The sequence below is a fragment of the Crocodylus porosus genome, unplaced genomic scaffold (genome assembly GCF_001723895.1).
Source record: "Crocodylus porosus isolate Cpor-Errol unplaced genomic scaffold, CroPor_comp1, whole genome shotgun sequence".
NCBI classification, from domain to species: domain Eukaryota; kingdom Metazoa; phylum Chordata; order Crocodylia; family Crocodylidae; genus Crocodylus; species Crocodylus porosus.
In genome coordinates, this window is record NW_017728950.1 from 50,920,874 (window position 1) to 50,944,850 (window position 23,977).

Genomic DNA, 23,977 nt, shown 5'->3' on the forward strand with positions numbered 1-23,977 from the left:
GGCCAGCACAGTTCCCTGCAGGTGGCGACCATGGAGCGGAGATGAGGGGCAAGGCCACTGGAGCTGGCCTCGGTTCCTCCCCTCTTGCTCCTACGAGGTAACAGTAGCAGCGGCACGGGGGGTGGAAAATGAGGCCACCGGTGCTGGCCTCTGCCTGCCCCTCCCCCCCTTCAGTCATCGCTGCCTGCAGGGCCCGCTGCAGCAGTAGGAAGGGTGGAGTGGGCCCAAGCACACTCCTGCCCTCCCCCTGCTGCCGCATCATGGAATGGGGAAGCAGTCCCAGACCCCCAGCAGGAGCAGGGGGAGTGGGCCTGGGTCCAGCACGGGGGGGGAGGAGTGGGCCCCAGCCTGACACATGGGAGGGGGGGAGGGGGAAGCAGTGGGCCCGGGCTGCTGCAGCCTGACGTGGTAGCAGCTGGGGGAGGAGAGGAGTGAGCCTCCTCCCCCCCACCCAGCTTGGGCCCAGGCTCACTCCTTTCCCCCCCACCCCCCATCAACTCCAAGCCCACTACTCCCATTCCATCACCACTGGGTCAGCCAGGCCCCTCTGCTCCCCCTGCCGTGGCAAGATGGTTTCTCCCTGCCCTTGGACCCGGTCCTCCCCTAAAATCGGTCCCAGGCCTACTCCTCCCCTCCCCCCGCAGCTGCAGTGGGGAGTGGGGGAGCAGCCCCAGACCCCAAGCAGCAGGAAGTAATGGAGGAGTGGGCCCGGATGGGGGGAGACATGGGGCTCCATCCCCGCCTGCTCCCCGCCCCACCCCGTCATATTTGACAAGCAATTGACTAGTACAGCTGTGTATCTATATAGATATAGATACAGAGGCATACATAGATACATACGTATCTATATAGATACAGACACACACACACACACGTGTGTGTGTGTGTGTGTGTGTGTGTGCACGCGTGTGCGCGTGTGCATGCACGTGTTTGTCTTTTCCATGGGCAACTCCAGACGGATACTGTGGCGTGCTTGTACCCACCTTTTGGACTACAGTGTATGAGAAGCAGCTGGGAACATTTTTTAAAAATCCCCAGAGCAGGCAAGAATTCCTTTCTCTCTGAGCTCACCAGTACCTCCCTTCTCCATTGCCTACTGCTGCCACAGTCCCCAGCTGACATGAGGACTAGGGGAGTCCCAAAGCCACTTCTGGCCTGCTTCAGCTGGGCTGTGATAGAAGCTGGGTTCAGCCAGGAACAGCAGCAGGCAGGTTTTTCTTCCTGCCCAGTCTTCCAGAGTGTTTCCTGACAACCCAGGAGTGTATTGCCCCTATATACGCTCAGGAGGCTGAACCCACCTGCCACTACTGCTACAAAACTTAGAGCTCAGGATACTATGAATTGTAGTTCATATGAACTGTTTTGTGATGAGATATTTAAGACACAGGGATGGGATGCAGACTCTGGGATTTAGTATCTGGATCAGGGACAGGGATAAGCAACCTACAGCTCATATGACAGATTCACCCAGCCAAACAATTTCATCCAGCCAGTGAAGCTGGGACATTGACAGCAATTTGGTGGCACTGGCAATAAGGCTGGAAATAGACATCCTAGGTGGAGCACTATCATCTGTGCTGCAATATGAACCCCATGTTGCAAGGCAGGGGGAATCCCCCAGGGGTTCCACCCCTGTGCTTGCATGCAGACTGCATGCAGCTCAGGCTGCTTGCATTCTTCCACCAGAAGTAATAGACACTGGCGGCAATAAAGCAGTAGAGTCCATTACAGGGGTGGGCAAAATATGGCCCACTAACTGGATCTGGCCCACAGGTGGATGCCTGCAAATCGATTGCATCTTGCCCACAGTTTCTCTCACAGCACTCTGTATGGAATCAAGCGCCGCCTGCTCCTGACAACAGCCCTGGTCTTAGCCACCATGCACAGCTTCCTGGTGGGGCTGCTCCTGGTGCAGCTGCAGCCACCTAGGTACTGCTCAGCTGCCCACCCCACACCCCTGCTCCAGCAGCTCCTCCTTCACTGCTCCAGGCAGCAAACAGCACAGGGAAGTGACAGTGGCATCCATGGTAACATGTGCTGGGCATCACATGCCCAGCCAGACAAGGGCAGTTCCTGCCCCAGCTTGCAGGAGCCACCCAGCTATCTTCTCCACCTGGCTAGGCATGTAGTACCCAGCACACATCCCCAACAGCCACTGCTGCAACTTCCTAGTGCTACCTGCTGTCCAGTGCAGCACAGCAAGGGCAAGAGGAGGAGCCACTGGAGGGAGGCCACACCAGGCACTGAGAGCCACCCCGCCAGGAAGCTGTGTGCACTGGCCAGGGCCAGGGCCAGGGCCAGGGCCAAAGCCGTTGGCAGCCGCAGGCAGGAGTGAGGCATGGGCAGGAGCGGGCAGGGCTCGGACCCATGCAGAGCACCACAGGGGCAGCTGCAGGCCAGATGGGGCAGGGGAGGGTGGTCTGCACCTACACTGCCAAGGCAAGCTCTCCTGCATAAACTCCCTACCCTTACCTCCCTGCCCTCACCCCCAAGCTGCATCCTGTGGATGGCATCCTACACACATGGACACCTGCCCCCACACCCCGCCATTCTGCCCCACACACACACTATATACAAGAGTAAGACCTTATTTTGAGCTATTATGCTATTGCCCCTATATACACTACTCAAAATACCATGAATCAGGACATTTTTAAAAAAAAAAAATTAAAATATGTTACAGTAGATGTTTGATTTTTAGTATTTTTTTAATCTATCGTTTGTTAAAATATCTTCTGAAAGATTTTGTGTGTGCAGCCCTCAACAGGTCACCAAAACTAGTTAAGTGGCCCACCAGCTGAAATAATTGCCCATTGTCATGCTCCGATTTTCCTTTGCTGTGGTGCAACAAAAGGGTAGCGATGTCTATTTGCTAACCATTTGTGCTGCTATAAAAATTTTGGGTGGCATATATGAGACACCAGGTAATATCTCTTTCCACCCTAAGGGGCACTGGCAGCTGGAAGGTGGTAGGGGAAGGGGAGGAGAAAAGAAAAAGTTGCAAACAAGAGAAATAAGTGGTTGCTCACCTTCAGACCAAACTTCCTTCTTTTGGCCTACCACTCCTAAAAGGTTACAGCTCCCTAATCTAGGATACTTTGATTCCAATCGAGACAAGGAGAATAATTTTTTGTATCTATAGACAAGCCTATATCATGGTACTGTGAAACCTATGTAGTATTTCCATACATTATTTTGGTTCAAAGCATTATTATAGCTACCACCCTTGGTTTGTGATCACTGCATGCTTTTGTGTGGAGAGCAGCAGAACAGTGACTTCTTTTAACAGATACCCTAGTTAGTTTAAAGCCACAACCATAGGGCATTTTAATTCACAAATTAATATCTGTGTATACATGTGCAGCACATTATGGTTAAGTGTTAATGGTGTTTCCTATTTTCAAACATTCATAACTTTACTTCTAATATTTCTTCTTCAGAATACAGCCAAATACATTAAATATCATTACAAATCATCTCTCTGCCAAGGGTCTACTTTCAAAATCTGTGCAGTTAGAAGACTAAAAAAAAAAAAAAAATAGAGAGGAAGAAAATATGCATAATATTTAAGCCCTGTATGATGACTCAAAACACTGAAATAATTTATTTTCATCTTCCTTAAGCATAAAGCTACCATGCATTCACCTTTCAGGCAGAGATGAAGCAATAGTGCACGAGTGATAAGGTATGATTTTGGACCATAATGGATGCAAAAGGCATGGATTTCTTAGGGCATCTTCTATTACACCAAATTCAGAGTCGATCCAATAAAAGATGTCAATGATTTGAACATGAAATTTTTTTCAGTCATTTCTCTTATGGAACCCTATTCCTTTGTATTTGCCTACTTCGAGCAATCAAAAAAACCAACAGAAAAAAGTAAAGAGCATTCCCTGAAGCTGGTGAATGTAGAAGTCCTGACTAGCTTTCTAAACCTACAGCACAAAAATCTACAAACCATAGGGTCAAAACTTATCTGCACCCAGGCATTTTGCCTTATTTACAAAGAAAAATTTATAAATCACCAGAACATTATCTTTCTCCCCAGGCTTAGATATTCCTATATTACATCCTCACAGACAATTCATTTCAGTCCAGGTGTTTGACAGTCACTCTTCAGACACCCCTGTCTATCTAGTCTAGAATGAATGAGTTGCCTACTACAAGTAAGTAGTGGAGTAAGAGAACTTTTTCTTGCTGGAAGATACTAAAGAACATCTAATAACAGGATGCTTTCAGAACAGAACATTGCCAGCCTAATAAAAAGCATTAAGAATAGCAAATACAAGCCATCTGGACTGCAGTTTTCCCTTGAAGGAGTTTAAACAGTCGCCATAAACTAAGTCCAGCTTCAAAACAAATTGTTTGGTTAAAAAAAGAGGGAAGGGGTTATGAAACATATTACAAACACAAATTCCAATTTAAACAAAGTTTTCCACTATTATTTTTACAACATTTCAATACAATAGTGCTAGCATAAGAGAACCATAATAAGAAAACAATTTTACAAAAAGGTCAAACTGGAAAGTATTCTTTCATAGCAGGAAAGAATTGAAAAAGTTAATGACAGTTACTAGGAAGCCTGTCTATGCACAATTCATAAACTCTGATTATGAATGCTGTTCATAAATACTAAACTCCCTTTGTTTTCTGAGCAGCATTTCCAAGTGGGGTTCAAATTCTGGTACAGAATGAGGAAAAGATTGGTATTACACTCTGATGGATGTCCATTCGAATGGAAGCTCCGGAAAACCAGTCTGTTGCATTTTGCCTGAGAGAAAGATGGTTTGAGGCAGTACAACTTCCCCTAGAAACAACAAGAAGAATGTTTTTGGTATAGCCCAAGGATGCTCAACTCCCAGCCCACAGGCCAAATCTGGCCCATGGCACTATGTCATCTGGTCTGTAGGACTCCCCACAGGTCTGGATAATTGGTACCTGCTGCCAAATGGTGGATCAGGCCCCCAATCCCAGCACACAGAGCTGGGCAGGGCTGATGCCGGGCCCCAGGGCTCAATTTCAGCATAGCAAGGGTGGGAAAGAGGTATCAGTCCCCAGTAGGCAGGGGAAGGAGGGGATGGCCCAAGGCCCCCATGGCCTAATCCCAGCAGGAGAACAATGCCAAGTCCCTGGTACCCAACACTGGTGCACAAGGCAAGGAGAGGGCAGTTCTGGGCCCCAGGGCCCAATCCTGGAGCATGGGGCTCAATCCAGCCTGCAGACTAGCCCTGTACCACACATTTGGCCCACAGGACCAAAAAGTTGAACACTACTGGTAAAGACCTTTAAAAATACTGAGGGTATCACAAGAAACATATTTCCTATGCAAGCAGGAACCTTTCTGGCTGTCAGATTAGTTTTAACCAGTACACCTATTCACAGGTCACAGAAAAGCAGAGAATGAGAGAGAGAGACTCCATGATTCGAAGAAGAAACCAGAAGCAGAAATGTGGTAAAACCCAGGGGCTTAGAATCTTGAAAGGACACTGGCACAAGTCAGGACCGCTCAGGTTTGGGGAAGAATGTACAGTAGGACTCCCCGTCTTGCAGTATCTAAAACAAAGCAACTGTGCTTAACAATAAACCTTTTGCTGAGTCTATTTGCTTCATCTATAAACACATCTTGGAAAAGTGCCATTGTAAATTGACATGCCACTAGGGGGGAACTGTGAGAAAGAGACTATCTTCCAGGACTTCCTGTGGGACATCACTGCTCCTGAAAGCCTGGGAAAATGGGGCTGTAGAGTTTCACTTATGAATAGGAGTCCTGTAGAGACCCAAGAATATGCCACCAATGCCTGTCATGTCTAAAACCTAAAACATTGACTTCAAAATAAACGGGTCCAATGCATATGTCCAGGCACTTCACCCTAGTGTGCCCAGCAAAAGTTGACCTAGATTGTAATGGTAAACAAATAGGACTCTACCAAATTCATGGCAGAAGTGGGCCGTACTGCCGTTTTAACCATGCAGGTTCTTCTGCATGTCCCCTCACCCGCCACACCAATCGGTGAAGGAGCCCTGATCGTGGCTTGCTCCTGATCAGCAGGGAAGCAAAACTGCGGTTTTAAACATGGCATCATTTTTGCCTCCCGCCACTGATTAGCCGAGGGGCTCCATCAACCCTGCTGTTTGCTGCTGACGAGTGGAGAGGCAAAAATGGAGCCATGTTTAAAATCACAATTTTCATTCCCATGAAAAACAGTATATAAGCTGATTACGAAATTTCTGTGTACAATGTAGCAAGATGAGTTTAAGCTGTGAAATGGAAAGGTGGTCCTATGACACATTTTACAGATGTATAAGCAGAGTAGGCCAAGCCAAAAAGTGAACTGAATTGTCCCAGGTTGGTCATTTGCCAGTGTTGAGAAGAGAAAACAGGAATTCTGACTTGCAATTCTACTTTTTTAAAATTACTGCTTCCTTATAAAATTCGACTTTAATTTAAAATAATTTCAGACAGATTAACAATATACTGGCTTTGAACCAAAATGCAAATCACAGGTGAAAAACACCACAGACTACTGCTAAATTATTATCTTTATGATAAATTTATGAATTTACAACTGTTTTTCAAAGTAAAAGCCACATGTATGCCCACCACTGTTGTCTAGGCAAAAAAAAAAAAAAGGTGGTCCAGATGTAGCTGTGGTGAAGCTGTCCGGATATAGCCATGGTGTAATTCCAAGGAGACCAAAACTTAATTCTTGTCTAAACCTATTGCAGATTGTATTTCTTAGGATAGAAATAAGGCTAAATCAAGTGTTCCATTTCAGTTTTGGCCATCAAGGCATGAACTTGACTTTAGTAGAACTCCAGTCAGGTCTACTCAGAGGTCACAGCAGTAGCAACCTGAAAGTTAAACCGGCAGGTAAGAGCTGTAAAAGAACTATACTTTCAACATATTCTCCATGATACTTTCAGAAGCAGGAAGTCTTACTTAATACACTCCCTACACAATAATTAACTCTAAGTTGGTTTATTCCACAGGACTGACTCCCCACATTTTGAACCACACTCTAAATCAAGGTTTTGAGAACATAACAAGTCAATACAAGAATTAACCCCCACCCCCCACCAAAAAAAACCCTTCTTATGAGAAACCCTATCATTAAGTAGTATATTCCATACAATGATTCAGTCACTTCCAGGATCTGATTCATTCAGGCACAAAAGTAAAAGCAAGAAGAGCTTTATCTTCTACCTAATGAAGTTATCTATTATATCCAGCAGAGGGCACTAAAGGAACAGTTATGTACAATCTTCAAACAAGGTGAATCCTTATGGCTTTTTAAAAATAATTATAACTCTGTGTGTGTGGGTGGATGGGTGGGTGTGCAATTTAAATGCCAGCTTTCTATAAAAAAAACAAAAAAACAAAAAACACACCAGCTTATAAAGCTACTGCCAAAACTGACTGCAGTTTTAAAATGAAACATTACATTTTACATGTATTGGGTACGGTAATGTTCTAGATTACAGAAAGAAGTACATAATGGCTCTCTCCTTTATAAAGCAACCTATTCCCTTTTGCATTTTTCCTTCAGAAATATCATAATCCACTTTTTAGACATATCAGTCACTTCTGTGGACTAAAGAATCACTGAATAGAAATAGAGGGTTAGTCATGCGTATCCAAGATGTTTTTCCCTTTGGGGGGTCATACTACATCAGTTTCTTTACTGAAATGCAAGTTGGGGTTTATAGCCTGTTAATGGGCTATGCATGAATCAGCACCTGCAGAACCTCCCCTCAGTTCAGTTGGAGCTTCACAAGAATATGTTCAATAAAATGTTAGTATGATTTCTACAAACATTTTGTATCAATGTACTTATTTAGTTAGAGGCAATGCTGCGTAGGCTTTTTTTGAACATAATATAAGGAGTACATGTCCTAGTACAGATGCAGTTTTGCTCAACTGCCTGACTGCAGTATTGGGTATTTCCATATTTAAGGGCTTCAAACTGAGAGAAACCGTGTGTATAAAAGTCCACAAAACTAAAAAAGCATTTCAACTTCCTGACAACCAATGTAATCCACAGTTCTCAGCCAGGTGTCCATCCTGCCTCCACAATGCACCAGAAGTTAGGTACCTGAATAAGAAGATCCATAACAACCAACAGGCTAAGCAGGGAACTACCTAAAACCAGCTGAAGGCAATATAAAAGGCAAGAGTGTCTTAAATCCCACTCCTCTCCATACCTTAGGTTACATCTATGCTTAACTGATCTAGTGACAAAAAGTTCTGACAGCTGCCACAATACAGTACATGGACACTTGGATCCTTCTAGCAGTTTGGCCATCAGAATACAAGGTGCATCAGGGCAGCATCTTACATGCACCTTCTGCTGGCTGTTGGATGGCAACAGAACCCTTATCCCGCTCAGCAGAGGTGGAATAACTCTACCACTACACAGGAGCTTAGAGTGTGAGCACACACAGCTTTGTTAGCAGAACAGGAGTTGACTAGGCCTTATTCAAGGTTGCAAAGAGGCATTTTCCGCTGCACAGGACTCAGCCTGAAATCCTCTCTTGCATGAAGGTGTCCTTCTTTACAAAAAGCAAGGACAGGTCAGTGTTATCTTTCAAAAAAGCCTTGATAAAGAACTGCTTTTGCTAATGCCACTCTTTTATCCAGTAGCCCAGTGGTTAAAGCATTTATCCCTGGTGTGAAAGACCTAGCTTTAATTCTCAAGTCCCTTTCCTTTCTGATGCTCAAAAATATACCTTCCATTCCCCATAGAGAGTGCCTTAAATCAGCAGGCTATGTAGTATTCTGAGGTGGACCAACTCCACCCCTCTTGCTGAGGCAGTTTTATTTTGCCCCAGTGAATATTTAAAATATTCTACACAATGTAGAATAGCCTGAAAAGGAGGAACCAAAACTGTCTCCTCCTCAGAATACCAGCAGTCTGGAAGTTAGGGCCTGTATGTCATACCTAAACTTAATTTATGTAGTAATAACAAGTTGCAAAAGTGTGGCTAAGCATAAGGCCTCAAAACCTGTATCTGAGCAACCGCAATGTAAACATCGGCCAATGTAACAACTAGCTTGGCCAGCAAAGTAAAGAAAGCTATCAACATGTTTAACAAAGCATAATTAAAGCTCAAAACCTGAAAAAAGGCATTATAAAAAAAGAAACTATACATCATGGGTGACTTGCATCTCCCGAGTCTGTGGGGGCACCAGTGGGGCACAACTGGGGCAGGGGGCCCCCAGCAGTCAGTGGCTGAGTGCACTGGTGGCAGCGGAACTGCCATCACTGCCGCATGTGGCATGGTAGAGCCAATTTCAGGGGTGGGCACTCTGTGTCCCCCTACCAGTCAAAGCATTTGCTGTAAAGGGGGGCACCAGTGCTCTCAGAGGGAGCACATGCCCCCTGTGCTTTTCTATGCATCGCTTATACATTATATTAGGGTTCATGGGTGACATAGTCGGGGGGGCACATGCCCCCCCCAGTGACCAGTTAACAACAGGGGGAGTGGTCCCCCAGAGACAACTGCACAGACTGGGGGAGGACATCCCCCCACGGCTGATCATGCTGCGGTGCTCCCAGAAGCAACTGCGGTACTTCCATTCCTTGGCCAGCACTCAGAGGAGGCACTGACACTCCCGCCCGCCTGGCGCCTGAGCAGGGAGCATGGCCTGTCAAGGGGTGCATCAGCACTCTCAGGGAGTGCATGTGCACCCCCTACATGTCACCACTGCTATGGTTTTATCTTAAAATATTAGAAGTAGTAATTGATATAACCAAATGTATTAAATGTTATGTTGCTATAATAGATTTTTTTGTTAAAAGGCTTCAAATGCAGCCTTCTTACAGAAGACCACAAACTAGGGTAAAGAGGTATCAGGTCAGTGTTAAACAGCACTCCACAACGGGGAAGAGGAGATAAGACACCCTCCCTTTTACTTTCCCAAACCTTCCAAGTCTACAAGATATCTGGTTCAATCCAGTTCTAAAAGTTTCAGTGAAACAAAGAAATTTAAATAAACCAAATCAGAAATAATTTATTACAATATTAAAACCAGCCGACTATAAATACTGGGCATAGACTAGAAAACACGATCTCAGGCTTCTTCAAAACTCAACAAACCAACTCAAACCCCCAAGGGAATAGAGAAGCCTGGCCAGCAGACTTGTTTCTCCCTTGAATCCAAGGCTACATTAGCATTGTCTTTATTGATACAAGTAAGTCTTTGCTACTGCGTATCCTAAAAAAGCTTTGGAGTTGTGACTGGAATGGTCTCACTGGTCATCAGTCTCCTCTCACCCACAGTTTAAATTTAAAGTAAGAGCCCTTCTCCACAGACTTGGGATATGCAAGGTTGAACCTCCTCAAGCAGAGAAGGAACTTGAGATCTAAAACCAAGTCTCCAACAGCCTGGATGAACGCTCTAACAACTGAACTTTCGGATAAAAGGGAGTAGAGATGTAACCCTACCCTATTCTGTGCCCTGCAATGTTTTGTGAGGCGTTTAATACAATAGTCATGTTTCAAGAATGCCTGCCAGATTAAGCCCCAGAAGTGAGATGGACAGAGAAGCCCCTAATGTGTGAAGCCCAAAGGGTATGATATAGGTCCTAAAACAGAAGCATCAAAACTGAGCTGCTTCTGTGCATGCTTATAAGTACTGTTTTGTGCAGCCACAGAATCCTAGCGGCAAAAAATGACCACCAGGGTCATGAAAGTGAATGTTAAACAATGTAAAAAATGGCAATTATGCACCTTAGCTCCTTAGCGAGGGACCTCATCAATACTGTTTTGCAAACTGGAATACAATGCAATATTCTATTCAACTGACATTTTGCACCATATAACCAGTTATTCTCAACCAGTGTGCTGCAGCTGTTAGGTGTGTGAACATGATTCAAAAGATAAACCCAGAGATTTCAAAAAGGAATTCACAATGTTAAATGCATTCTTACCTGTTGTGGTCTGAATTTTTTGTAACAGGAGAATTGCTCTATTCTGTAGTCAAAAACCAAATGAAAACTAAGAGCTGAGATTTTCAAGGGGTGGCTTGATTCTAAAAGATCTAAATGGTTACATCTATCCATTGATGTAAACCATACTCTGATCTCAACACAGAACCTGGGCCTTTAAGTCCATCCTCATCCTCCAAACTATCACAGAAACAATTTGATATTTGAATCCCAAAACCTCACATATGCCATTCTCATAATAGTTTTAATTCTGCTGAGAAGATGGGGAAGCAAGAATAGATCTGGTACAATCATTTCGGCAGAAAGCTAGGTTCAACTCAGCATGAATATTTCTGAGACTGAAAAAAATATCTTAATTCGTAATGGTCAATAATTAGTTTTCCTTGATTAAAGGAATCCACAGGATACAGTAGCCTAATGTTTTCACTGAACTAAACTTTGACCTTTTAAGTTGAGAGGCCAGCCTGAATATTCAGAAAGAAAATCCATTTGATACCTTACTCTTCTGTCTTTTCTCAGCTCACAATTACTAGGTTGGTCTCTTAACAGCAATAAAACCCCAAGGAGGGGCTTTCAGAACTACTTAAAAATCTTTGTTTTTAGAAAGATTATTGAGGCATCACAGTATGTGGTACCTTCCAACTAAAGGCAATATTGGCCAAAGCTTGTAGATGCAGCTTGAAGTATCTGACTTGTTTCAGATTTCTTTGTGGGACACAAATTCCTTCTTTATTGGTCAATAAGTCAGTGCTCTTATTTGACGAGCTTTGATCTGCCCTGTAGGATTTTGCTTTTGTACTTTGTATGTCTCTAACGCAATATTTTAACCATCTAACAATCAATGCTTTAAACACCTTTTGCCCTTAAGTGGGAGCGAGAAGAATCACAGCTGGAAACTGCGGGGATGTCCACGTTGTCTCCATGCCGAGACCAGAAGAACCACTGAGAAAAGCATTCTGCTCATGGACTCCTACTCCACAGATACCAAATCCCAACTATTAAGCAGTGCAACCACTTTAGAGCAGCCTTAGTGTGCTACTAAGAGTGAACTACTAAGTATGAACTCCTAAGAGCAGCTCTAAATACACTCACCTTGCCTAACTTCCAGAATATGGTGTGCATAGATAAGAAGCAAGTGGGTAGGGTACCCTACTCGGTAGTGTTCCAGGGCTCAGCATGGAAGCAGGGTAGATCCCAACAGCTTTGACTGTTCCACAGCTGTCAGAGTATTTCCTTGAGATGTACAGGTTTAGAAAAGAATAAAGGACTGGAAATAATTTCTGGTTAGACAGCCAAGTCAAGACAAAACATCACAGTATCACTGTAGATGTACTATGTCTCATATTTAGCTCCTCCATGTGTGGATGCGAGTGGTCACTACAATCCTATTTGACAGAGGTGCAGCGATACATCAGTCCAATACCAGATCAGCACCAAAATAAAGAAAATTGACTGCATCAGAAATCAGCCCCATGTGGCTGGTCATTTGGCTGATAAATGGCCCATGCATGCGCACAGCTGCAGCGCAGCACATAAGCAGCAAGGAGCACAGCCTGGCAGCTCAGAGAGCTGCATGCAGTCTGCTGTGGTAGATAGAGAGGGGAGAGGGAAGGGGCATGGTGCGGGGGGCAGATGAAGGCCCCCCATGGTGAGGGAGAAAGGGAGTGGGGCTGGGGCTGGGGCTGGTGTGGGATGGAGCCATGGCTTATCCATGGGACATGCAGAGGGGACGCGGCTCCCACTGCTGCGCACACTCCAGGAAGGCATGAGGGAAGGCCTGGGGGGAGGACATATGCCCCCAGATCTGCGCAGTGTGGAGCAGCTCCCGCTGTGGGCTGGGGAGGTGCTGGGCTCTTCCCGGCAGGGGCGGGGCCACAATGTGCTTGGGGCAAACAGTGGCAGCACTGGGAGGGGGGCTATGGTGAATTTTTGGGTGGCTGCAGGCCCCCACCTGTAGCCCCTTCCCAGTGCCACCACTGCCTGCCCCAAGCACAGTCTGGCCCAGCCTCCGCCAGGAAGAGCATGGCTCAGCCCTGGCCCCATCCCTAGCCCACAGCAGCAGCCATCCTGTCCCTTGCAAATCTAAAGGACACATCCTCCATGCCCTCCTGGGGTACACACAGCAGCAAGAGTTGCACCCCCTTCCCCACACCCCCTTAGGTGGGCAGTGACTCTATCCCATGCCCCACCCCGCTCCAGCTGGGCAGCGCCTGCCCCAGGCCCAACTTCACTCAACTCCCTCTCTCACCGCGGGGACCTTGATCTGACCCCCCCATGACTTCCATCCCCCCTTCCCGTCCACCAGAACAGATTTACCAGCTCCATGCAGCTCTCCATGCTATATCAGAAATCAGATCGGTGTTAGCAGATATGCCTCTTTAAAAATCAGCTAGCAGTATCGACCCCCAAAATCTCTATCAGTGCACCCCTATTATTTGTTAAGAAAGTAGGAACAGTGAAACTGAAGAGAGATCAATCAAGGTCAATCCAAATTTCTTGAGAATTCACAAGCAATGCTGCCTGTGGGAAGTTTTCAATATGTGGGCAAGATTAAAGTCCCAGCAGACAGAAGATTGTCTTTTGAGCAAAATTTACTGACAGACCCAAAAGCTAGCCTACGCAGCACATACTCCAAGATTTGGGAAGAGTTGTTTGGTTTATATTTTTTCTTTACCTCTGCACCATGCATTTAAATCAGTCCAGATCTTAGAGTAGTCCACACATTTTAATTCTTGAGGCCAGCAAGGTCCCTAGTTGAGGAAGAGGCAGCAGACTGCTACTGCTGTTTAGAAGGTGTTTCATCTGGTTTTTGCTCCTAGAGGAGGACTCAAAACTACCATATTTACTTGAATCTAAATTGACCCTGAATTTAAGATGAGGCTCCAAAAATTAGATCCTATATTTGGAATGTATAAATGTATACATTTGTTACAGCTTTTCAAGTATTGAATCTAATTATTGGAGGGTTGCTGTAATACAGCACAACTTGTGCTCTGTTACTCAAAGGGGCATGAGCAAAGAGCCAAGCAGGCTGCAGCTGTCTACACTCCTAATCAGGCACAATTGCCTGATTAAGGAACAGGACCCAGCTGTTTGCAATAAAAGCAGGCCCTGAGCAGTAAAACCAGCAGTTTGCTGCCAACAGCCAGGAAAAGACTACCACTTGGATGGAGCTGCTGTTCACACCATCTTGGAGGTACAGGGTAAGAGCTATGGGGATGGCTGAAGGCTCCTGGTCCTGGGGCGTGACCTAAAACTATACCCTGCTGGGGCTGAATGGTATGGTGGGGCAATCTCCAGGAAATGCCATACCTGTGCCTCCCCAGTGAAGGGTGAATATGGGGCACCAGGAAGCCTTAGTCCCTGCTGCCTTGCTGGTGACTTCATGGAGGGGAAAGGCTAGGGGAGCACACCCCTAAGAACAAAGCAGAAGCCCAGGCTCACAGAGTCCTGAGGCAGGGCCCAGGTCACAAAGGGACCCGAGGCAACTTCCAGGCCCACTGTGAGACCCGAGTGGCATTAAGGAGTTGGATGCGAGACCCCAGTGGGATGGGGCCCCAAGTCAACAGAGCTAAATGTGAGGCTTCTCGGGCAAGGGGTAAGGGAATTCTTGAGGTCCAGTGTCAGGCACAGGGGATTAGCATGGAGATACTGAGAAGCCCCGTGTTGGGCATATGAGGATTGAGGCCCAGTGTGGGTCATAAGGGGACTATGAGGGTCCCAAACCAGGCTAGAAGCCCTGAGTGGAGCCAGGCTGGGATCCCAAGGAACTGGGAAGGGATGGGAACCCAGACTGAGTGGCCAGGTGTTAGGCCAGACAAGTTATAGGGCAGGTGTTAGACCATAGATACCATCTGCAAGGCATGGGACACAGTATAGGAGAGGTTGGAGCCATGTATACAAGGCCTTGGCATCCAGGCAAGTAAAAGGGCAGCCTCTCGCATTACTATCTCAATTGATACCAAAGGTGTGGCAAGTGAAGTAGGCAGGCGGTTTGCTCTGAAACAAGTGGGTGGGCCAATGTTCAAACCGGCCCCAGGATTCCCACTTGTTACAGCTGCCTTTAAATCCATCCCTCCCACACTGCTACAGCAGGGAAAGCAGGGGCAGGCAAAATACAGGTCGCATCCAGACTGCCAAGCCATTCTATCTGGCTAGCAGGGTCCCTAAAAATTTAGAAAATTTGTATTTATCTGCTCCCAGCTGCCTGTCAAATTACAGGAGCCAGGGGCAGTAGGACCCAAGGAAAGCCAGCAGGACCCAGCTGCAAGGCCAGCCTGGCCTCGCACCTCAACCAGAAGCCTCTGTCTGCCACCGCTTGCTTGCCTGCCTGCCTGCAAGCTGCTCCAGCACCACGTGGCCCCCAGCTGCATCACTGGACTGTGGGAACACTGGCCCTGCACTGGTACCCTGTGTGTGTATGCACAATGAGGGACAGAGAGAGAAAGTGTGTGTGTGTGTTCATAGGGCAAGTCCTAAACGTACACCCCACCATACCCATGAACCTACATCCCCCCTCACACTGCCATACATGCAGACCCCCCCACCCACTCACAAACCTCATAACCACCCACACCCCACACATCCATCCACATGCTCCCTCACCCCACACCTGCGCTCACAGCCCTGTACTCCAAGCCTATACCCACTCCCCACCTCCACAATATACAAGAGTAAGACTTCATTTTAAGCTATTGTGCAATCACCTCTACGTACATTACACAAACGCATGTAAATCACGATAAAGATTTTTTTAAATCAAATTAATGAATGTTGTACATGTTTGATTTTTAGAATATAATTTGGTATTTTTCTGGTTCTGAGATGGCAAAACCCCTTGCTGAAAGGAGTACTTCTGGGGGCAATGGAAGAAACTTCTGGTGGCAAAGGTTGGGGCTAGGGAGAGGGACTTCCAGTCACAAAATGGCAATCGGGGGATAGGGCACCTGTCAAGGGGCAGGGCTACCCATACAGCCCTTGACAGCTTGTCAAAACTCTGTAAGCGGCCCTCCACCCAAAATAATTGCTTACCCTTGGACTAGGAGGAATAGGCCTACTCTTACCCTCTGTCCTCCCACTGCTGTGGGTCTGACTGGTCACAACCTAGGCTCAGGGCCAGAGTCAGAGCTGCAGCACCTACCTGCCCTTCCCTTCTGCTTTGTATGCAAAATTAAACACAAGATTTCCTCCATGCTGATTGAGAGGGGAAAAAACCTCATGTTGTATTCAAGTAAATGGAGTACTTATCCAGGGATGGACAGGTCAGTTCTGCTCTTTAAAGCCTCACAGAAGATTTGCTTAGGACAAGTAAGCCTAGATAAGAAGCAAACCTGCCATCTAGTTCAGAACTCTTGAAACTGCATAAACAACTATCTAACCCAAGGGTTCCCAAAGTGTTTTATGCTGCAGCCCAGCAAAACACAGCCCTGACTTCTAGCCGGAACACAAAGGATACACCCACCCCCTCGGCCGGGGGGGCAGGTGAGCCAAACCCTGCCCTGCCATGGGCCTTGCAAAAGGAGCTGCGGCCTCTACACCCAGCTCTGGGGGGCCATGGTTTGCCAGTCCACAGCCATTTCTAGCCCAGCAGCCAACCCGCTGCAGCCCAGGGATTGAGAACCCTGATCTAACCCACTGCAGCATAATATGCATTCAAATAACTACTGAGGAAAGAAAATTAGAGATTCATATTGTGAGTAGTAATGTTCAGTATGTAATGACAAGTTATTTGGCAGTTCATGAAACGAAATAGCCTAGTGCTGAGAGCAGGTGATTTAGAAGAACAGTAGATTGGGTGTAGGGATTCTGTTATCTATAGGGAAGAAATTTTCTCTCATGTCCATGTTTCCCCTTCCCCCATCTATCTACAAATCAAAATATTCTTACCTACCTTTCAGTGTTATGCACTGTAATTAACTAATATTTGCTTTGAGAGCTTCAGAGGAATTGATGTGCTCATCCTGAGCAGTAAACAAGAGATTTTTTTTTTTTTGTTAATTATGCCAATAAATTGTTGGACATGGAAAGGTTTAGAGCCATTCACTTAATAAACACACACCCTAATTTGATAAATCTGACCAGCTACTTAACTTCTCACGCGGAGAAGAACTATCAAGGCAAGATTTCATATTACCTATACTTTGGATTTATTTATACATAGGGCAATAGGTCTGGGTAGTAGTTAGAGATATAAATATAAAGAAGGTATTTTAGGAGCTCATGCTCAAATCACCTAGTTCAATGATAAGCAAATTAAAACAGCAAAAGGTCCTCTTGCCCACTTGCACTCTTCTTTCTTTGCATCACCAACTAAAACCAAACACTTGCTTGTGCCGTTAAAAACTACTTCTGGGCAGAGGGCACAAGCTCTCGTACAGGCTGGTCCCTTCTCTATCTCTGAGGATGGAAGCGAGTGAAACAAGAAGGAATGGGGGGAGGCAGGGATACAACTATGTTGACAGGTGCTCATTTGAAAATTGGGTTTGATTAAACAGGTGGGTTGGAAATTCAAAAGAGAAAAGGCCCACTGCCCCATGAAATAAGATTTATACTGATAGAATGTAAAACACTAAAGTCAGGCTAAATCTTTAGCAAACTGACCTGCCTCACCTCATTTTGAAATGTATAAATATTTTTATTTTTTTTATATACACACACAGAATGACAATGAAAATCCCAACCAATCTGTTAAAAACATACAGGATCAGATTCAATCAATCCATAGTTAAGAAGTGCCCAAATCTATATTGCTTGTGCAATGTTGATTTCACTCCCATGTATGTTCTGACATAGTCTTTAATGACAGAATCATGTTCTGCCTCTTCCACCAGAACTCTGCTTCATTCATGCAATGTGCAGTACAGGTAGTGCCTGGTGAATTTTTAATCCTTATTGTTCAACTACTGGCTACTGCCTTGCATAGTATACCTTTAAAGCATACAAATACAGGACTGTCCACATGAAACCTGTCATTTCTAGAATGACCTTAAAAAAAAAAATAAAAAAATCCTGGTGTCTCCAATATTAGTAAATTCATTTCCACAGTGAGATGGAAACATTATTATTTTCATTTTATAAACAAAAAAACAGAGATACACCTGAGGCCACAGAGTGAATCAGTAAGCTCTTCTGAAGAACCTATGACCACACTTTACAATAGAAAGTTATGCAATCAAACAGATCATTCCCCATATCCTACTATAATGTCTATGTAAAAGGGTAATACTTCTTAAAATCTAATAATACTGTCACAATTTTATCTCCAATTTCTTTCTTCATAATTCTGCTCACCTGTTCTGGTTAAAAAAAGAACTTTTCTCAAATGGTTGAAAAGAGAACTATAAAAAGCTAAATAATTTAACTAATTTAATATAGCAATAGCTCTAATTTTTAGTTATCTGGTAAAGCTAGAATATCATTCTATACAAATTATGGGTTTGTAGAACTTTAAGTTAACTGTTATTGAAGAAGCAGCTGAAGGATCTCAGATAGTCACTGGATTCAGAAGAAAGAAGATGAGAGAGACTACTTTGTCCAAGCTGGTCTTTCTGCTGAATCTCTGCTGCTGCTTCTTCACCATCCAAGCCAGGAAAAAGTTCAAAGCCTGAAGCCTTTATTTCCCTAAAGCTCTCTAGCCCTGCCAGCACCTCATTTCTCCTTTCTAAATTCTCATAAATCAGTTGTCTGGCACAGTACCACTAGAATTACTTCATTCAGTAAAGTTTCATTGATTGCTTGTAGGACTATACTGGTGCCAATGGCAGTAAAATACCCTGCACATTAGAAGACTATGGGCACAGATGAAACAAGCTGCAATTTTCTAAAAGCACAAAGATGTTAATTTATGAATTGGTGCATGCGCCTGTACCCCCTTCAAACCATTTTCCACCTGTGTTCCACTCCAGTCTCACTATAGACAAGCCTCCAAATACCCAAAGTTAGTCCTGCTGGTTTACAAAACTAGTATAGTTCATTTAACAAAAATATTCTGTGTTATTTAAAGTTGAACATAAAAATTTCACTGCACTCAAGACAACATCCCTCCAAAACAGAAGTTAACTGGAGAAACTGCTCCAGCACAGAATCTCAGGATTAACAAGGATATTCAAGGTATTCAGTATGATTTGTCTTCATTGATATAAAGAGATAAGACGTACCTACCTCAAGTTCTTTTTTAAGTTTCTCCTCTCGTTCTGCACTGTATTCAAGCTCACTGGCTTGTCGCCGCAGGATCTCAGGGCAGTCATTATGTTCCAATTCTAGGTCTTTTATTTTCTTGCACATATTCTGTAGTGCATTATTTTGCTCCTGGAAAAAAAGCCCAAGGTTTACCATAATATTTTATGTCAGTAAGCAGAGTTGAAAAGGTAATACTGTAGGGAGTAGAAATTGAAACAGATTCTCTTCCAAATTCTACCAGCTGTAGTCTCCACATGCAACCTCTCAGTCTCCCAAACTTCTGTAAAATGAAACTAACAATTTGACAATGAAAAGAGGAAATCCAATTCAGAGTATACACTAAAAGCATGATGTGTGAAGTAAGGGAGTACCATTTTCCAAGTGACTTTTCAAAAGGCAATCACACTTTTAACCTTCAAGAGTGGAAGTAAAAATGCCATTTTCCTTCAGCTTCCTAGCACTTAAAATGGGGACATCATTCAGTACCTAAGTTCACACCAGAAAACCCTTGTGAGACTATATTTTCTGGATCTCGGTTTCAGTTCTGCAAGCAATTGTTGAGATAAATGACTGTGATAGATTACAAATCAGTTTTTAAAAAAATCTTATTTTGCACATTAGATTTAAAAGCGCACACAATACACTGCTTTATTATTCTACCTAAAATGGGCATTTATATATTGCTGTAGTTTTACTGGCTTGTACAAAAAACTCTGTTATTAATTTCTAAAAGTAGTGCAAGCGCATACAGTTCCTCTGCAAGAAAGACTGATGAGCTTATTTGTCCAAAGATTCAGTTCTGAGTCGGGTCTATTTTAAAATATGCTTAAAACATTTTCCTAATATCACTATTTTATCTTCAGGTCACAAGCTCATACAGGGGTCAAGAATGCATTGCAATGGGTTACAATCAAAAGTCAAACTCTGGAAGACAAAAATTGGTCTCCGCCTGTCAGCACAACTATACAGAGCTCCCTCACTTTTGCACTTTTCCAAGCTGATGCTCTCCCACCACTGTCATGAGCTTTTCCACTAGTACAGGAAGCTTCAACACTGCTCTCAGTTCACAGAATTTCTCTTCAAATCAGCAGGCTCTATGAAGTACCTGAAAAGGTATCCCCTTCTCTGCTTTCCTCCCAGCATACAGCATATGTAACTGTTGCCCTTTTTACCCCAAGAACACAAATGCAAATGTGAGAAACTTATCTGGTTGTATAGAAAGAGATGCAGCAAACTGGGGGAAGAAACGAATTAGGGATGTTGAAGCAAGTCTATTTTAGTCAAATATCAAAAAAGGCACCAAATGCACAACCAAAATAAGTGTATTGAGCTGAGTATTTCTGACCCTGTGACAAGACAAGACAAACCAATATGAATGAGAAAAATACTGGAGTTTAGTTTTATTTAGCTTTCAAAAGCAAAATTTAAGGAAAACGGAAGGATGCGGGTTCACAAACTGCAAGAAAGGTACAAGTCACATGCCAAGGCAGCTAGCTGCTCACCCTTTCATTCACTATGCATTTTTTCTCTCAAAACACCCTGCAACTTAAGAGGGAAGACATATATTGGCTAGCTTCATACAAGCATAAGTTTGTTGCTCACTGTATTAAAGATTCTACAGATAAGAATTTCTTCTCTTGATCAACTTCCTTACTTTCCAATGTTATTCTATTAAAAATGTGCTGTTTTTCAAAAACCATCCTTTTAATTAGGGTTTTTCTTATTCCTCAGTTTCATGTTAGATTGCCAGCTGCACTTGAAAAGCTTCCTCATAAAACTTACTGAGCTTGCTCTCACATCATTTGTCCACCTTTACAATTGTGACCAGGTAACAAAAAAAGAGATACTTTCTCTATATAGGAGTTGCCTGGACAAGATAGACAAGGGGAATCATTAGGATGAAAGGCTCTTCCCATTTCATAGCTAACTGCCCTAAGCTACTGAGCAGAATGAAATTATAACCAGCTTTCCTAACAGGATACTCCAACGTCCTCACCTCCTGCACTAAAAGACCCACCTGGAGCAAGAGAGAATTTGGTTTATGAACTCTATTCCAACTCTTCTTCTGGTTAAATGGCCTTTAAAAACAGTAAAAAGGTGCATCATCGAATCAATATCCTGCTTCAGTAGAGACAGAAAAATTGTAAGGCATTTCTGTCTTTTTTGAATACCCCTCTACATATTTAATAAAGAATAAAGTTAGCAATGATCTAAAATTTATTTAATAAGTCCCTATACAATCAGTATGTGTGTTTATTTGAATATATGACAACCCTGAATATAAGACACCCCTTCAATAATTAGAATCTAAAGTCCTAAGTGGAGTAATGACACTGGGAGGAGGAAAGGCAAAATGTGTATTATACATGGATGATAGTCATGTAGTAGTTAGGAGTGAGACTTTAAAAGAAAAAGGTGCCAAAGCATACACCAAAGTATGGAGAAGCAACAGGGACTAAACCAACTAGATTGAAAAGCACCATAATGGAAGTGAGGAACTTGTAGAAGTTGGGCCTTCAAATGACAGAGAAATCAAAGTGCTAGGGATCCTGATGGATGCCAAAGGGAAAGGTAATGCTTACAACATGGGAAAGGGTCACAGCAAGGATACAGCAAATACTTTGGTTATGGTCCTAAAAGCTGCTGTTCTTTAACAGAGAAGTGATGGTGGTTAAGGCTGTGCTACTGCCAATTATTCTCTATATGGGAATTGTATTCCCACTGATATGATGGAAGATAGCAAAAAGTACAAAGGTCTTCTGGAAAAAGTGCGTGTTCTTCTGGAATGCCAAAAAAGAAAAGCTGGTTAGAGCTGAGCTATAGAAAGCAAGTGAGATGGGGGGAAGGCAGGGAATGGGGGCCATCAGACTTGAGGATTGTTCGTCTATATGAAATACGTAAGCACAGCATACAAGGTGGTAACAGGGGGAGAAGGGAAAGCAGCATATATCAGCTGACTTCATGCAACTGCAGATTTAAGGAAATGAGGAGCATATCAAAGCTCTTTGAAGAGTCTACGGGGTGGCAACAACCAATTCATTACAGTAGGATGGAAGGTTTCATGCAGATATAAAATAGGGAGGTATAGCTACAGATCCTGAAGGATCATAATACATTGATGAAAGTGGTAAGAGAGAGAGATAGGATGGCACCAGTGGGAAACTTGACAGAAGGACAAGTGAAGTAGGTGTGGGGAGTGGTGTCAGGTAAACAACTAAAAGGAAAATATGCTGACCTAGCATAAATGGCTGTAAGAACTATCTTGCCAGTGAGAGAGGTACAACACAAGTGTGGCTCAACAAGCTCATCTAGATGCTCAGGGGAGAGGTGCAGGGAAGAAGTGATGGGACACATGTTTTGGGAGTGCAAAGGGTGTGTGGGAAAGGGTCCGTGATTTTCTGAATGTCATCAAAATAAGCCTGTTGTTAGCATGGGGGATGGTACTATACAGACTAATACCAAGGGGACTGAAGGAAACGTTACTAAGGATAGCATGTTTTTAAACCAGTTTATATAAAGTTATAAACTTCCAGTTTTTTAAGGGGTTGGCTTTCACTGAAAGAGAGTGCCTGAAGCTGGGGCTCCATGAATTGAAATTCTACATAGAGCAGGACAAGGAAAAGGTCAAAGAAGAGGCAAAGATGAAGCAGAGGAAAAGGACTGAACACACTTGTTCACTAAACCAACAAAGAGGACTGATGGGAGGGGAGGAGAGTTTCAAATGGTTACTAAAGTCATAGTTTTCATGGGTTTTTGTATGAAGAAAGAGTTCTGGAAGGGGGTTATTTTGTAGGAAGTTGATATATATTGTTAAAGGGTTTAATACATGTAGTTTTATGTTTTTGGATACATAGTTGTTTAGTTAATATGAAATTCTGGTAAAACAAGGATGCTCAATATGTGAAGCTTTGTAAGTGTAGAGTGATACAGGTGTGTTTTTAATTTTTATTTATTTGTTACAAAAAGGTTCCCATCATCATTTTTGCCACAAAGGGAGGGTGTCAGAGCTGGTTCTGGTAGCCAAGTACCAGCCTGGTATCGCAGTACCTCCAGGCCCAGGCTCATTACCTGCAGAGGAAGCAACTGCCCGTTTGGGGGGTTGTTTTTTGTTTTTGTTTGTTTCATTTTGTTCTTGGTTTTTTTTAAGGCCCACGCCAAAAAAAAAGGTTCTCTTCTCATCAGTACATTTGCCCAATATGGGCCATGTGTTTTATAGTCACATTCACTGTTGGCTGCATTAAATCATCTTCATAATCAGTTTCCATTACTGAGCACATGTTGCTTTTGGCAGCAGTTAATTATAGATAATACCTTTAATGAGTCTTCCTTGTATGCAAATGTAAGACAATGAGCTTCCCCCCACCCATGCTGATTGGGGGGTGGAGGGGAGTTGAATCTCTCATATTTATGGGTAAAAATGGTATGCGCTTTTTCTAAATTCTTGCAGTTAGTTAGAAAGAAAAAAAAAGTGTTTGCCCAGGAATTCATTAAATCATATTCATAAGTCACCTTCATACTTTGGTAAATTTTTCAAGCTTATGAAGAGTTGAAGAAGACTATATTTCTGTTAAAAAAAATTAACTATTTTATAAAATCGTCCATTTAAACTATAAATAATTTACATTTAATAGTATTTAAAGTATCATTATTAGTCTATCTATCTATAAGAACTGAGCAGTTCGACAATTATAGTTGTAGAACCCCAAAAACACAGGTAAGAAAGACTATTCAATTAACAAACCCGATATCCCTAATGCACACAGTTAACCAAGCATTCCCAATGGTTCCAGAAAGAATAGCTTTGGTTTGGTGGACTGCTAAAAGTTCTTTCCTGTAACTAGTACCAGAAG

General features: G+C 43.7%; 1 protein-coding gene across 5 annotated transcripts in view; it reads right to left on the reverse strand.

Annotated features, from left to right (window-relative positions):
• CCDC171 (coiled-coil domain containing 171) overlaps window positions 1-23,977 on the reverse strand; it is a 304,988-nt gene that overhangs the window by 239,010 nt on the left and 42,001 nt on the right. For 4 of the 5 annotated variants that reach the window (XM_019555118.1, XM_019555120.1, XM_019555115.1 and 1 more), the window contains one exon: window positions 19,110-19,256. The exons of the other annotated variant lie outside the window; for it this stretch is intronic. In XM_019555118.1, the coding sequence (XP_019410663.1) occupies window positions 19,110-19,256 (147 nt within the window). The remainder of the gene's footprint in view (window positions 1-19,109; window positions 19,257-23,977) is intronic. 5 annotated transcript variants of the gene reach the window in all.